General features: G+C 63.0%; 2 protein-coding genes across 2 annotated transcripts; both read right to left on the reverse strand.

The window, feature by feature from the left end:
• Positions 1-4,956: 4,956 nt before the first annotated feature.
• UNC45A (unc-45 myosin chaperone A) lies at positions 4,957-12,267 on the reverse strand. Its single transcript, XM_084268222.1, has 20 exons — positions 12,252-12,267; positions 11,257-11,415; positions 10,662-10,698; positions 10,382-10,557; positions 10,192-10,284; positions 9,779-9,946; positions 9,430-9,598; positions 9,048-9,215; positions 8,763-8,934; positions 8,273-8,573; positions 8,006-8,100; positions 7,792-7,933; positions 7,510-7,650; positions 7,220-7,347; positions 6,981-7,047; positions 6,700-6,813; positions 6,163-6,278; positions 5,938-6,055; positions 5,702-5,857; positions 4,957-5,506 (listed from the first exon to the last, which is right to left on the reverse strand). Exons 1-20 carry the CDS (start codon positions 12,264-12,266, stop codon positions 5,249-5,251), a joined length of 2,793 nt encoding a protein of 930 aa, XP_084124348.1. The 5' UTR covers position 12,267; the 3' UTR covers positions 4,957-5,248.
• A 59-nt stretch (positions 12,268-12,326) lies between these two features.
• Positions 12,327-13,869, reverse strand: LOC311194997 (protein shisa-like-1; the record flags this gene model as incomplete). The annotated part of the gene is made up of 3 exons (XM_084268262.1): positions 12,327-12,564; positions 12,656-12,860; positions 13,806-13,869. 3 exons carry the CDS (start codon positions 13,867-13,869, stop codon positions 12,327-12,329), a joined length of 507 nt encoding a protein of 168 aa, XP_084124388.1.
• Positions 13,870-14,518: the final 649 nt, after the last annotated feature.

The raw sequence follows: 14,518 nt of genomic DNA on the forward strand, positions 1-14,518 counted from the left end.
GGGAAGTTATTTGCATTTCAAGGCCTACCAGCGGTAGGAGAACCCAGCTTACCTGGACAGTGTTACCCCAAGGTTCTGAAAATAAATCTATCAATCTTTGGGAATCAGTTTGCAGGAGAACTTGAAACATGAGACCCTCCCTGCAGTATGTGAATGGCCTGTTAAGAGCAACTGAAACAAAACCTGACTGGATTCAAGGGACAAGGTGGCTGAATTTTTTTAGGGGGGGGGCTAAATGGATATTGAGTCTCTCAACAGAAAGCTGAACTGGTACAACAATGAGTAACCTATCTGGGGTGTGAGATTTCTAGAGGACAAGGCGGATTGGATACTGAGCAGAAGCCATCTGTAAGCCCCTCAGATGGTAAGAGAACTCAGAACGTTTTTCAGTCAGTTGTGGAATAATAGTGAAGCTGCTTTCTGAACTTTTGAAAATGAACCCTGCTCAACTGGTGTGGGAAAAAGAGGCCTAGAAACTTTTAATGCACTTAAAAGGAACTTCTGAGAGCTCCAGCCTGGCTCTTTTTCCATGACAAACCAGGAGTAAACCTGGGAGTCCTGACTCAACATTCAGGAGCTTATGAAAGAGCAGTGACACACTTCTCTAAACAGCTGGAGGATGGCAGTGAGCAGAGGATGGCCAGGGTGTTTATCAGCAGGAGCTGCCAGAATAGTTACCATTGAAGAAGCCAGGGAATCCACTTTGGGCCAGAAGATGACAGGAATGATCTCTCACACTGTGTTCTGGAACTAAAGAGAACTCATTGGCTTTTCCTATCCAGATTTCTGAAATATCAAGGTATTTTTGTGGAGCCTGATGGTTTTGTGATTGAAGTAACTAACACACTGAAACCAGCTCCCTTCCTCAGTGAAACTACAACCGAACCACTAACACATGACAGCGTGGGGACAATGGAAGCTGTGTGCTCCAGCAGACCTGATTCAGAAGAAGAACCTTTGGAAGATGCTCAAGATTCCTGGTTTGCAGACGGTTGCAGTTTCACCTGGCAAGGCATCTGTAAGGCTGGGTATGCAGTGACCACTACTGACCAGGTAAGAGAAGCAAATCCTTCACCTATTGGAACTTCAGCCCAGAAGGCAGAAATTACTGCCTTAACCAGAGCATCAGAACGTGCAGCAGGGAAAAGGAGAACTATACAGACAAATTCTGAGCATGCCCTTTGGAGTTGTGCATGCCCATGGAGCAATGTGGAAACAGTGTGGACTTTTAACAAGTCAAGGGAAGCACATTAAGCACGTGGGAGAAATCCTTCACTTCTTAGAAGCAGCTCAACTGCCAGCCAAGAGCCCCATTATGCTCTACTGAGGACACCTGAAAGGGAACACTGACCAGAGGCAGGTAATAGATTGGCTGATCAGGAGGCTAAACAGGCAGCAGGAAGATTGCAAGAGATTCTAACAGTAATTCTGGAAAATAGAAATGGGAGTTTTGGATGAGCTGGAAAATACTGAACACTTTTGGGCTGATAAAGAATGACCAGAACAACAGGTAAAGGGAATTGTCAAAGACCACCACTGGGGAGTGTGTGCCCTACTTATACTCCCTGTATAAATCTTAAATCAAAATTCATAGGGAAGAATATATATATATATGTATTAAAATTGGACACTGACTCAGTAATGTTTGGAAAATAACCCCAACACAGATAACCAGGTGCAATTAGGGAACACTGGAAAATGAAACATAGATGAATGAATAAACATACCAGGGAAATAAAGGAAACATACCAGGGAACTGCTGGCAAACTGATTTCTCTGAGCTCCCAGGAAAAGGGGGGTACAGATACTGATTGGTACTTACTGGTACTTACCTGTCTTAAGGAACCTGCTCTGGCAGAGGGGCTGGACTTGATGATCTCTTGAGGTCCCTTCCAACCCCTACAACTCTGTGAGTCTGTAACACCTGCTCTGGGTGGCCAGAGGCACTTCCTTGCAGAACTAACTGGTGAGAGAGGTAATTAAGGCGATCCACTTGGGAAAAGTGGGAGGAACCATCCCAGGTGCTGTTAACAACCTTCACAGCCCTAAATTGGAGTTTGTGTTTTGACCCATGTGAAGGAAAAGCTTCTTGTCAAAAGTCTCCCACACCGAGCGGGTGTCCACTCCCTGTAACCCAGGGATTGAAAGGAGGGTTTTCACTAGACTGTATTCCTAAAGGATTATGGTGCTACCTGGAGATGGAAAGGCCTGGACAGTATTACCACATAAATGGAGTGGAACAGGTTTAGGATACCTAATTCCTGGAGACTGGATAGTTAATCACTCGCACCCTCCACCAGGAATTCTACAACCCCCTTGGATGACACTAGACAAAAAGGGCCTGAACCCCCTGGTAGTGTGGCCAGCTGCTGTTCACAGCTGTGCAAAATAGTTCCTCCCATGGCTTGGAGTGAGTTGAAAAAGCTATAGTGAACTTACCTGCCAGCATGAGCCATTGCAAAGGGACACAAGTGATGCTCTCCACAGGCTGCAATTGGAAGTTTCCTCCTTAAGTAAGGTAGGTAGACAAGCTCAGATGGCCTTAGATCTGCTACTGGCCAAAGGAGGAGGGGTGTGCATGGTAACAAATCAAAGCTGCTGTGCATACAGAGACCAGGAACAAGAGCTTGAAACAGGTTTAAATGATATGTGGAAACAAACAAAGATTCTCCACCAAGGAGCTCAGGCTGATACACGGTGGGGATTTCAGGAGGTTTGGAGTAAATTTACTTCCTGGCTCCCAGACTTTGCCTGGCTCAAACAACTCTTCACATGTGTTATTTTGAGAAGTATTTTGGGTTTAATTTCTTATGTGGGGATTCAGTGTTGGTTGTGGTGTTGGAAACAGACCGGTGTAACATGTGGGGATTGGAGGAGAAATAAAATAAGGCATCAAGTCAGGTGAATACTTCTCATAGAGTGGTATAATCTGAGATTACAAAGGAATTTGTAAGGATAATGAAAAGGGGGGATGATTCAGTGCACCCACACCCAGCGCAGCCCCTCACTGCTCACTCTGTCCGAATGCCGCCCGCTCCGACTCCAGCATCCCATGGCTGAGCTGCCTGTGCCTGTGGGGAGATGGAGACATGGACAGACAGACAGACAGCCTTGGGGCTGCCAGCACAGGAAGGACGTGGGACACCCTAGAGCCGTCCCCAAACTAACAGGAACCCTTTTAAGAGATTAAACTGAACGATGCTCCTGGTCCTTCCTGCACCCACGTACAGCTGCTGGGATGTGAAACAGGGAGTCAGGGGTGAGAGGCTTTTCCCAAGGGGTTTCCTGCTCTCTGTCGAAGCTGCACCAGAGGGATCTGGTGTGTTAACAGACGGGTGGCCCTGGCCTCCAGCTCCGGCACAAACAGATCTCTGATGGGGTTGGTGCATCACAGGAACAGTGGGAGCTGCGCCTGGCGCTGCCGTGAAGCAGCTGGGTGAGGGGTGAGGCAGGACACAGGCCCAGTGCCCGGCCAGCACATGCCTGCAGGTTGGAGTTTGTGCTACACTGACCAGCCAAGAACCTCAGGCTGGGGGCCTGGGCGACTGGGCCTGACACATCCAGGCATCGCCACAGCACATGGGGAGAAGCCAAGTGCCTGATGAGTCACCGGGCTGACCCAGGGCGTCACAGAGTAAAGATCTTCCCACTGGGGACCGAGGGAACTGCCAGTAGTGCATCACTGGGTGCTGGGCACACGGGATGGTCCCTGCAGCTGTTTTACCCCTCATACCATGTCCTGTGGCTGTATCAGCAGAGCTGCCACAACCGCCTCTGTTGTCCTGCATGTGGCAGCGGGTGCCACAGGAGCAGCACCGCAGGGCTGGCCAGGAGGGTGACATGCCAGGGTACCCTGAAAACCGCAGCCAGACCCAGCAGCGTGGGGCAGCGGGGAGGGAGGCAGCGGGAAGGGGGCTGGCAGTGCCCTCCACGTACGCTGGCAGCCAGGTACGAGGCTGCGATGGCTCGGTGTGAGTGCGAGAAGTGCCAGAACCGGGTACGAGCAGCAAAACGGGACTGACAGGGAACTGTGTCCCCATCCCCCAGCTCCCCCCAGCGGCCCGAGCTGGGAGGGACGGACTCGCACCCTGACATGAAGTGATGCTGGAGAGTAAGAAGGGATGAGCTTGCACCCCGATGCCTCTGTCCCAGCTGCACCCCCTCCTCCGAGACCCTGTGCCCCCACAGCCCCCCCGCACCCCCATCCCCAGCACCAGAGGGAAAGGAGACAGGGCTGTAACTCACAGCATTGGGAGCAATCAAGGTTACTTGAGAGTTATTAGTTGTAGCCCAATAATTATGTGCAACAGCAGAAAGAACAACAGGACTGTGAGATAATGAGCGGTGTGTTTCCTACTCAATTAAACTGATCGTCTCATCACTTCATCAGATAATTTTGCTGCGCTGACTGATCAGTGACCATTCCCAAGGCTGGAACCAGCCTGCCCTGAGCCTGCAACCTAAGGGGGGCTCGGACCCTGAGGTGACCCCCCCACCCCGACATCCTCTCACCTGCATCCCCAGCAGCCCCTCCCTCCCCAGCATCCCTTCTGCACCCCCCGCAGCGTCTCTCTGCCCCCGCAAGCCCTCCTGCCCGCCCCCTCCTCCCGCAAGCCCTCCTGCCCAGATCCCCCCGCCCCGCACCTCCCGCGCCCCGTTCAACTCCCACCGCCCCAGGCGCAGGTCTCCCCGGCGGCGCCCAGCGCCAGGACGTGCTCGTAGCCCAGGGCCAGCCCGCGGGGGCATCCCGGGAGAACCGGGCTGGGGAGGGGCGTGACGGAGCATCCCGGAGGACGGGGACATCCCACGGGGGAAGGGGACGTCCCGGGGGGACCCGGCTGGGGAGGGGGTGGGATCCATCCCGGGGGGCCGGGAGAAGAGGAACGGGGCGGGGAACGGGGCGGCGCGGTGGGCGGGCGGACGGACAGAGGGACAGACGAAGGCGGGAGTGTGGTCCAAGAGCAGCTTTAGTGCGGTGACACCGGGCAGCCCGACACCGGGCAGCCCTCCCGGTTAAGGCAGACGGCGGCAACGGCGAGCCCCATCCTGCCCCGCGCCCCGGGCAGCAGCCGTGAGCCAGCCCCGGGCAGCAGCAGCACCCCCGGGCAGCAGCGGTGACCCGACCCCGGGCAGCAACGGTACCCCCGGGCAGCAGCAGTACCCCCGGGCAGCCCCGTCCAGGGAACCCCGTCCCGGAGCAGCGGTGAGCGGCACCCTAAGCAGTGTGTGGGCAGCCCCGTCCCCGCCGTCACCCCTGCCCGGGGTTGGGCGCGATGAGGCCGTGGCGCACAGCCTGTGCCAGGCTCTCCTGCGCGGCCTCCGCCACGCGCGGCTTGTCCTTGTCCTTGGCGAGCACCGAGAGGATCTCCAGCACCTCGCTGGCGATGAGCTGCTCCGCCACCTCCCGCTCCACCATCATGTTCATCACCACGATCACCCCGCGGTGCTGCAGCTCGGTGCTGGGGCTCAGCAGCAGCGACTGCAGGATCTCCAGCCAGTGCACGGTCTGCGGGGGCAACGGGGCCCGTGAGAGGGGGACAGCTCCCCGCCGGCCCCAACACCCCCAGCCCTGGGCCAGAGCCAGGATGCAGCATCTCCTGAGGCCAGCGGTGGGACACCGCTCAGGACACCAGGGCTGGGACTGTGGGACACTGCCCCAGTGGGTCCCGGGTGTCCCCCTGCCCCCCAACTGGGCACTCACCACCTGAGGAATGCGCTTGCAGATAGCGGGGTGCATGGCACTCAGCATGGCCAGGGTCCCCGAGGCTGCCAGCCGCAGCTTCTCATCCTCCTCCCCACTGTACAGCACCATCAGCTTCAGGCGGTCACTGCCCTCAGCCAGGAAGAGCTCCTGCACCTGCAGAGGAGGTGGAGGGGGCAGTGAAGGGGGTTCCGGGCCCGGCCCAGGCTCCCAGCCCACCCCAGCCCCTCCTTCACCTCTCTGCTCATGGCCATGTTGCACATGCACTCGGTCGCCGCCAGCCGGATCAGCTCATGCTCCTCAAACATGTACCCCTCGATCATGGGCACCGCCTTCTCCTTCAGGATCTTCTGCCTGGGGGGGTGGGTGTCAGCACTCCCTGCCCAGGGCAGCACCCCTCCCTGCCAGGCCCCCCCCTGCACCCCCAGCCCAGCCCAGCGCCGCGCTGGCCCCACTCCTACCGCAGCCTCTCGCTGATGCCGGCCAAGTTGGTTAACGCCATCAGCCCCTCGAAGTTCTCCAGGCCCGTGCGCTGCAGGTGCAGCAGGCTCACCAGGGGCCGCACCACCTCGTAGATCTGTGGGGACAGCAGCGCAGGGGTCAAGCCTGGAGTGAGGGGCAGGCACGCTGCACCCCACGGAGCTGGGAGCCCGGCCCCCATCCTGAAGGCTGAGCTGCTCCTCTGGTTGGGCAGAGGCCATCAGGCCCTTGGGGTGGACACTGGGGGCCGCTCCCACTCCCCAGGGAAGGGACCCCCAGGGCTGCTGTGCCCTTTCCCAGCGGGTGAGGAGGAGGGGAAGGCCCCCTGCCCAATGTTGCACAGGGACTGGTGCAGTCCCTCCTGGTGCTGCTCAGCCAGACACCCACCCCCTCAGCAGGGGGACACTGGTCCCCCTCATCGGTCCCCATGGATCCCCGTCCCAACAGGGTCCCACGCCAGGCCCCCAACCAAGCCCCCTGCCCGCACAGGGCCCATGCGCTGCAGCGGCGCCGCTCACCCGCTCCCCAGGGAACACCATCTCGGGGTTGGAGGTGATGGTGATCTTCGCCAGGGCCTGAGCCGCCTTGGTCTGCCCCACCTCGGTGCCCTCCAGGGACAGCGGGATGAGAGCCTGTGGCAAAGACACGGCAGACAGTCCTGCAGCTGGGCTGCTGCAGCCCCGGCTTCCCCAAATCCCACGTATAGGGGAGCTCGTGGAGTCCCCTGCCAAACCACAGCCACACCCTGGAGCCCCGCTGGGGCAGGGGGCTGGTGGCACAGGGGGGCCTGTCCCCTCACCTTGCCTCCTCCTTGCGCGACCACACCGCCCCGGTCCTCCGCCTGCTCCACCAGCGCCAGGAACACCCTGGGGACAGCACAGGAGCAGCCAGAGTCAGGGACCTGCCACACTGAGCCCCACGGGAGGCCCGGGCTATGCCAGGTCCCCAGACACCTCCTCCTCCTCCTCAGGGCTTGCGCTTGCCCCCGGCAGCCTCGGGACCCAGCTGCCTCTCTGGGGCTGCCTGGCACAGCCTCACCTGGAGATCAGCTCCCGGCAGGAGTTGGTGAGCGCTGGGTTCTCGCTCTTCACCATGCAGGACAGCGCTGACACCACGCCAGCCGACAGCAGCTTCTGCACCCGGCGCCGCACGAACTCCGGCTTGTCCTGTGCCAGAGGCAGGGTCACTGCTGGGTGCAGGGCTGCCAGCACTGAGGAGTCTCTGCCCTCACCCCTGAACGCCTCCCCAGCCCCACTCAGGACCCTGGGGCTCTGCCCATCCACACACTCCATGAGAGCAGCTCCGGAGAGCGGCTGTGCTCTGCTCACCTTGGGGTGCTGCTCCGGGATGTGCTGCCTGGCATACTTGGCCAGCTCCAGCATCTGGGGGTCTGGCTCCTCGTGGTCGTAGCTGTTGGTGCAGTTGACCAGCGTGGAGGCCACAGCGTAGAGCACACTCCTGTCCTCCGACTGCAACAAAGCGGGACCCCGTCACACCCACGGCAGGAGGACAGGCCAGGGCTCGAGCCCACCCAGCCACACCGGGCTCGAGCTCCACTGCCCCAGTGCTGGGTGGCCTGGCAGCACCCCAGCCCCTGCCCCGGCACACACCTTGGCCAGGAGGAACATGGCCTGCATGGCCGCCTTGTCCTCCACAAACTCCTCCTTCACATCCGCGTCGAAGGTGAGGTAGGCCAGCCCCTCCACCGCCCAGCGCCGCGTGCCCGCGTCGATGGCCTCGTTGCAGAGCCACCTAGGAGAGGAGGGGGCGGCGTGAGCCCCAGCCGGGGACCCCCCCGCCCACCCCGCTCCCAGCAGCACTCACTTGCGGCACTGCTTGGCCAGCTTCATGGTGGAGCCCTCGGCAAACTGCTTCATGCTGAAGTCGGTGCCGCCGGCAGAGCCCAGCTTGCAGAGCCCCTGCAGCCAGGAGCAGGGTGTCAGAGCAGGAAGGGGCACGCTCACCCCGATGCGCCTCTCAGATCACCCCCTCAGGGAAAGGAGAGCGCTGGGGTCCCGCTGCCACAGCCCACCCAGCACCGCCCGCGGGTCCAGCCCAGCCGGGGGGGTCTTCCCGTCCCCCCACGCTCACCACCAGCGCCCGGATGCGGATGCTGTCCCTCTCGCTGTGCTTGTAGATCTCCTTGAGCAGGCTGACGCCGTTGGCGGTGATGAAGGAGGCGCGCTTGGCCTTGTCGGCGGCGTGGATCAGCGCCTCCACTGCCACCAGCTGGTGAGCCTCGCAGACCGAGGCGCAGAGCGACAGCATGCTCTCCATGATGCCCTCCAGCTCCAGCACCCTGTTCCCGGCGTCGGCGGGGCCCTGCAGTAGGCACGACACCGCCTGGATGGCTCGCAGCTTCCTGGACAGCTCCTGGCCCTCGAACCAGCTCCTGCAAGGGAAGAACAGCGGGAAAGGTAAGGCTGATGGCACCCATCACCCCCACTACGCACCAGCACCTCAGATCCCCGCAAGGCCTGTGATCTGCTTTGGTCACCAAGAGCAGAACGGTCTGGGGACAGGGGTGCTGCTGGGGACGTGGCTGACCCCCCACCTCCGCCCCAGAGACACCCAGGCTCACCTCACATAGTCCTCACACAAGTGATAGAAGTTCTCCCGCTCGGCATCGCACCTCAGGTCATCGTAAAGCTTGCTCAGCAGAACCGAGGCGCTCATCCGGCTGTTCTCCGTCACGGGCAGGCTGCCCGGGGCACCGCACACCGTGCTCCCCACCTCCAGGATCTTCTTCAGGCCTGGAAAGACATAGAGATCCATGGAGGAGCAAAAGAGGGCGCGGGGCAGAGCCGAGGGGCTCATCAGCCTGAGGCAGAGGGCCCGGCGCGGTGCTGCAGCCCCTTTGCCTCACCCTGGTCGATCACCCAGAGGCTCCTGCTGTTGCTTTCCTTCGACGACTTCCTGGGCACCACCTTGATGAGCAGGTTGAGGGCGTTGTCACGCCCATGCGCAGAGGCCCCCTCCAGCGCCAGCAGCTCCAGGAGGTGCTTGATCAGCAGTTTCAGGTCCTTGGAGGAGTCTTCCAGAAGAGATGAGGCTCAGCAGTCAGTGCCCCAGGCACAGGCCTTGGCTCCCGCCCCCTGGCTCAGCCTCAGTTAACCCTGGCCAGAGCCCCAGCTGTGTGTCAGGGAGCAGTGAGGATGTGGGGACTGGAAGATCCCACCCTGGAAGACCCCACCCTAGCTCAGTGCTCCCCAGGGCACTCTCCCCACCCCACAGCAGCGGGCACTCACCCAGCACCACAGCATCCTCCTTGCCGCGGAAGTCCTTCTGCATCCCCTCCTTCAGGGACTCAAACATGACATGCAGCAGGTTGCAGGCAGCCAGGGAGACCTGCTCGTGCTCCACACCCAGCACCGCCGAGAGACGAGGGGCCCCCAGCTCTGCCAGGACAGCCATGGTCTGCAGGTACAAGCACAGCTCAGAGACCGCAGGGAAGCCAGAGCTCTTCCCAGCATCTGCTCCGGATGGTTCCCTGCCACAGCCCGGCAGGTGACAGCCCAGAGCCCCTGCACTGGGCCACAGGCAGGTGCCAGCAACACTCCCCTGCCCCACATCCATTCCCCCCATGGAGGGACCTACCCGGGAGCGGTGCCCAGAGCACAGCCCCACCAAGGTGCGCAGGGCTGCCAGCATCAGCTCGGCCTTGGCCGTGTCCAGCAGCAGCGTCAGCAGCCGCACGCCATCGCTCTGGAAGATCTTCTCTGCCCCGGCCTCCTCCCGCGCCAGCACAATCAGGTTCTGCGCAGCCTGGGAACAGAGAGGGGCAGATGGGCCTCCTGCCTGGCAGAACACAGCCCCTCCAGAATGCAGCCCCCCCAGGACACAGCCCACCACCTGCCCAGTGGGAGCTGGACAGGGCAGCCTCAGGCACCCGCCTTCCCTCTCTGCTCTGCAGAGGGCATGTTCTGCCCAGCCCTTCCCAGCCAGCAGTGCTGACCCCTCCTCCCCTCCTCGCCTTCCAGCCAAGTCCCGCTGCTCCCCAGAGCTCAGACCTTCTGCTTCTTGTCCGCATCTTTCTCGTCGGGATCCAGCAAGATCTGGAACATCTGCTCCACCTTCGAGTCCGTGCAGGACATGGTCTTCATCTGAGACAGAGCAGAAAGAGGGCTCAGCCCTCCCCGCCTCCCTGAGCCCGCCGTAGCCACAGGAGGTGCCCCCAGCAGCCCCTGCCTCCCCGCTCACCTTCTCGTGCATGCTGCTCCCCAGGGCACGCAGGGCCTCCTGGAAGGCCTTGTTCTTGGGCTCCAGGCTGACGCACCGCTGCAGGTCGCTGACGGCCTGGTCCAGGCGGCCCAGCTTCTGCAGCGCCTGGCTCCGGCGGAACAGCGCCTTCATGTCCCTGCCATCAGCTTCAATGGCTGTGGAGGAGAGGAGGATCTAACACAGAGCCTCTGGACAGCACCACTTTGCCCAGACAGGCAGCACACAGGGGCCAATCCCTGCCACCCTCCACTGACAGTACCTTTAGAAGCATCGGCCTCTGCCTTGGCATAGTCCTCCTGCAGAGAGAGAGCAAGCTGGTGAGCAGGGAACACCTGACAGACACGCTGCCTATGCCCAACTTACTCAGCCCAGCCAGCTGCAGGCGAGGCAAAACCTGCTGCTTCGGAGAATCGGTCTGACTGCAGGGTTTGAGGATGGGAACAGCGCTGGTGAAGGGAGAGAGCCAGCCTGACAGAGCAGCCCATCCTTCACAGGGTCCCCAAGGAGCCTTAGGGCCCCTTGGTGCTTTAGGAGTGCTCCTGGTCCACTCGAGCCCTGAAGCCCCTTGTGTTCCCCCTCTCCTCACGCATGGGAGCCCCCTGCCCAGGATGGTGGGGGCAGCTCAGGGCAGCGGGCAGGGCCAGAAGAAAAGGTAGGAGAGGGAAAGCCCAGGCAGGGTTCTGCCCAGTACCCAGCAGCCTCCCAGCACCCAGCAGCCTCCCAGCACCCAGCAGCCTCCCGGCGCAGGCGCGCAGCAGGCGAAGGCGGAGCGGCGGGGCCAGCCGCCAGCAGCACAGCCCCAGCAAGCCCGGGCAGCCAGGCAGGTTGGGGTGACACACCCGCCCCGTTCTCACCAGCTTCAGGTAGCAGGCGGCCCGGTTTCGGTGCAGCACGGCTCGCTCCGGCTCGGCATCGCAGAGGCTCAGCGCCTGCGTGTAGGCAGCCAGGGCCGCGGCGTGGTCTCCCGCCTGGAAGAGCGCGTTGCCCCGCTCCCGCAGCTGCTTCGCTGTCACCTGAGGAATGGCAACGGTTGGGGTGGGTGCGCCGGGGGATGGGGCAGCCCTGAGCCTTGCCATGGGTGGCTGGCTCTGGGGTGGGGCCGGGGTGGGGTCCCGCCGGCCGCAATCACGCCGGTCCGGCGTGATTGCGGCCGGCGGGACCCCACCCCGGCCCCGGTAGCCTCGGCCCGAGCGGCAGACCCAGATCTAGACCCTGACTCGATCAGGCCCCGGCACAACTCAGAGCCAGCCCGGCCCCAGCCCGGCCCCGGCAGCCCCAGTCTGGCCACCGCAGCCCCGGCACGGCCCAGACTTGATCCACATCCAGCCCCAGCCCCGGCCCAGCCTAGACCCGGCCCAGACCCAGACTCGATCCACATCCAGCCCCAGCCCCAGCCCCGGCCCGGCCCAGACCCAGACTTGACCCAGCTCCATCCCCAGCCCCGGCCCAGCCCCAGAGTCGATCCAGCCCCGGCCCGGCCTAGACCCGGCCCAGACCCAGATTCGATCCAGCCACAGCCCCGGCCCGGCCTAGACCCGGCCCAGACCCAGAGTCGATCCAGCCCCAGCCCTGGCCCAGACCCGGCCTAGGCCCGGCCCAGACCCAGACTCGACCCAGCTCCATCCCCGGTCCCGGCCAAGACCCAGACTCGATCCAGCCCCAGCCCCAGCCCCGGCCCGGCCTAGACCCGGCCCAGCCCCAGAGTCGATCCAGCCCCGGCCCCGGCCCGGCCTAGACCCGGCCCAGACCCAGACTCGACCCAGCCCCAGACTCGACCCAGCCCCAGACTCGACCCAGCCCCAGCTCCATCCCCGGCCCCGGCCCCGGCCCCGGCCCCGGCCCCGCTCACCTCCTCCTCCTCCATCGCTCCCCGTGACGCCAGCGCCGATCGCCAGGGGAACCCGGACACCACCCCCCGCCCGCCTCACGTCAGAGGGGGGAGCGGCGGAAGGGGCGGGGCCGACGCGAGGCTCCAGCGCCCCCCCCTCCCCGCCGCCCGGTGCGACCGGGCCGGGGCCGGGCAGCGGGGCCGGGGCCTCCCCGGAGCCCCGCGGGGCTGGAAGGGGCAGCGCCGGGCCCGGCAGAAGTGGAGGAGGTCGGCGGCCAGGAGCAGGAGGACGAGCAGCCCGTAGAGCCCCACGAAGGGCAGCGCCAGCGGGTTCCTGCGGGGGGAACGGAGTGGGGGGGGGGGGCTCAGGACCTGCCCCCCGCCCCGCCGCGCCCCGCCCGCCCCCGGCCCAGCGCCCCGCTCACCGCAGGAGGCCCGGCCCGGCCGCGCTGGAGGCGTTGCCGCCGGGGAGGGCCCGCCGGGAGCAGCAGCCCTTGAGGGCCCCGGGGCCCGGCTGGCAACAGTAGCGGTGGCCCTCGGGGTCGGTCAGCCGCGGGCAGTAGAAGCCGGAGTGGTACCGGCCGTCGGGGCCGCTGTAGCCCTCGCAGAGGTGCGGGTTCTGCGCCCTGGCTGCGGGGAGGAGCGGGGGTGGGGCGGGGGCAGGTGCCCGCCTTCACCCCCCACGCCGGGGTGCAGTGTGGGGCCGGGGGGGCGGGCTGAGCTGCCCCAGGCAGGGATGCTGCAGACAGAGCATTACCCAGCCCCAGACCCCAGAGTCTCGCCCCCACAGCACAGAATCACAAGGTTGGAAGAGACCTTTGAAGATCATCAAGTCCAACCATTCCCATCCTGAGCTAAACCAGATCCCTAAGTACCTCATCTACCCTGTTTTTTGAACACATCCAAGGAAGGTGACTCAGCCCCGCCCTGGGCAGCCTGTTCCAGGCCCTGACAACTCTTTCAGTAAAAGATTTTTTGTCTAATATCCAATCTAAACCTGCCCTGGCCCAGCTTCATGCCATTGCCCCTTGTCCTATCTCCTGTCCCCTGGCTGAAGAGACCATCACCCACCTCTCTACAACCTCCCTTCAGGTAGTTGTAGGTGGTCCTTGAGGGAGGCTCCAGCCCCACTGGCAGCAGGGGCAGCTGAGCACAGCCCCCAGAAGCACTGCTGGCTGGTGGCTCTGGCCCCTCTTGTGCTGTGACCTCCAGCACTCACCATCACCCCAGCAAGGGCAAACATGGGCGAGGAGGATGATGGCGGCAGCAGGGAGGAGAAAGACCCTGGGCCAGCCCCAGCCTCCCCATTCCCATCCCCTTTCCCCCCAAAAGGGATGGCACCTCACCCCACAGACGTGCCGCAGTGACACCAGCCCCAGCATTGTGGGCTGCTGCCTCCCCCAGCCTCCACCACAAGCCATCAGGGAGCAGCCCCGAGGGGATGAAGCCCTGACAAGGGGCTCAGAGAGCAGGAGGGGTGGGAGCAGAGCTGTACCTGTCCCGAGGAGGCCGGTACACAGAGCCGTGGCGAGGAGCAGCCGGAGCGGGAACCCACCCAGCATCTTCCCAGCCGACCCTTGGGCTGAGGCAGCTCCGGCGGAGGCAGAAACCACAGCCCCTCCTGCTCCCGCCTCTCCATCGCGGGCCCATCAAGAGCCGCAAGGAGCCATTAGAGCCTCCTGCACTCCCTGCCCGCTCCGCAGGGACCAGGCTGGGAGGCGGGAGCATCACTAATGAGCTGCTCAGGGCCAAGTTCCAGGGTACCAACCACCGGGTCCAAAGGCTGGGACACCGGGATGGGACGAGATGCCCAACCGGGGCTTGGCCCCGGTTGGGCATCTCAGCCCATCCCGGTGTCCTGATGCCATGGGTGAGGGCACAGGACCCCAGGCCATCACTCCTTCACAGTAATTAGTCCCAGGGGGGCATGGCAGTCCCTAGGTCCCCACAGCAACCGGGAGGATGCTGCTGGCAACACCAATGCAGCCCCTGGGGCACCACAGAGCAGCCAGCTGGGCTCCTCTGTGCCAGGGGGTGTCACACCACCCCACCTGAGCAGCTGGGCACAGCTGGCAGCGCCCCAGGGCAGCAGCCCCACATGCAGGAGCAGGGTGCTGGCTCCCCAAAACACTGCAGGCTCTTCAGCCCTGAGCGTGGCTGGGCCTGGCTGCCCCGTGCCTGCCCCAGCCCCATGGCCAGCTCAGCCCCAGGAGCAGAAGAGGGGCAGGGACCCCACAGCACAGCACAGCCCACCCACCACACCCAGACCAGCCCTGGCCTCCCCCCTG

The sequence above is a fragment of the Gallinula chloropus genome, assembly GCF_964237585.1.
Source record: "Gallinula chloropus genome assembly, chromosome: 9".
Taxonomy (NCBI): domain Eukaryota; kingdom Metazoa; phylum Chordata; class Aves; order Gruiformes; family Rallidae; genus Gallinula; species Gallinula chloropus.

What these genes read in the sequence shown, in the direction of transcription:
- UNC45A (XM_084268222.1), bottom strand. An exon ending in CCATGTTCCTCCTGGCCAAG is followed by an intron (nt 7,651 to 7,791) that starts GTGTGTGCCGGG and finishes GCTTTGTTGCAG; the next exon opens with TCGGAGGACAGGAGTGTGCT. An exon ending in ACATGGCCATGAGCAGAGAG is followed by an intron (nt 5,858 to 5,937) that starts GTGAAGGAGGGG and finishes CCTCCTCTGCAG; the next exon opens with GTGCAGGAGCTCTTCCTGGC.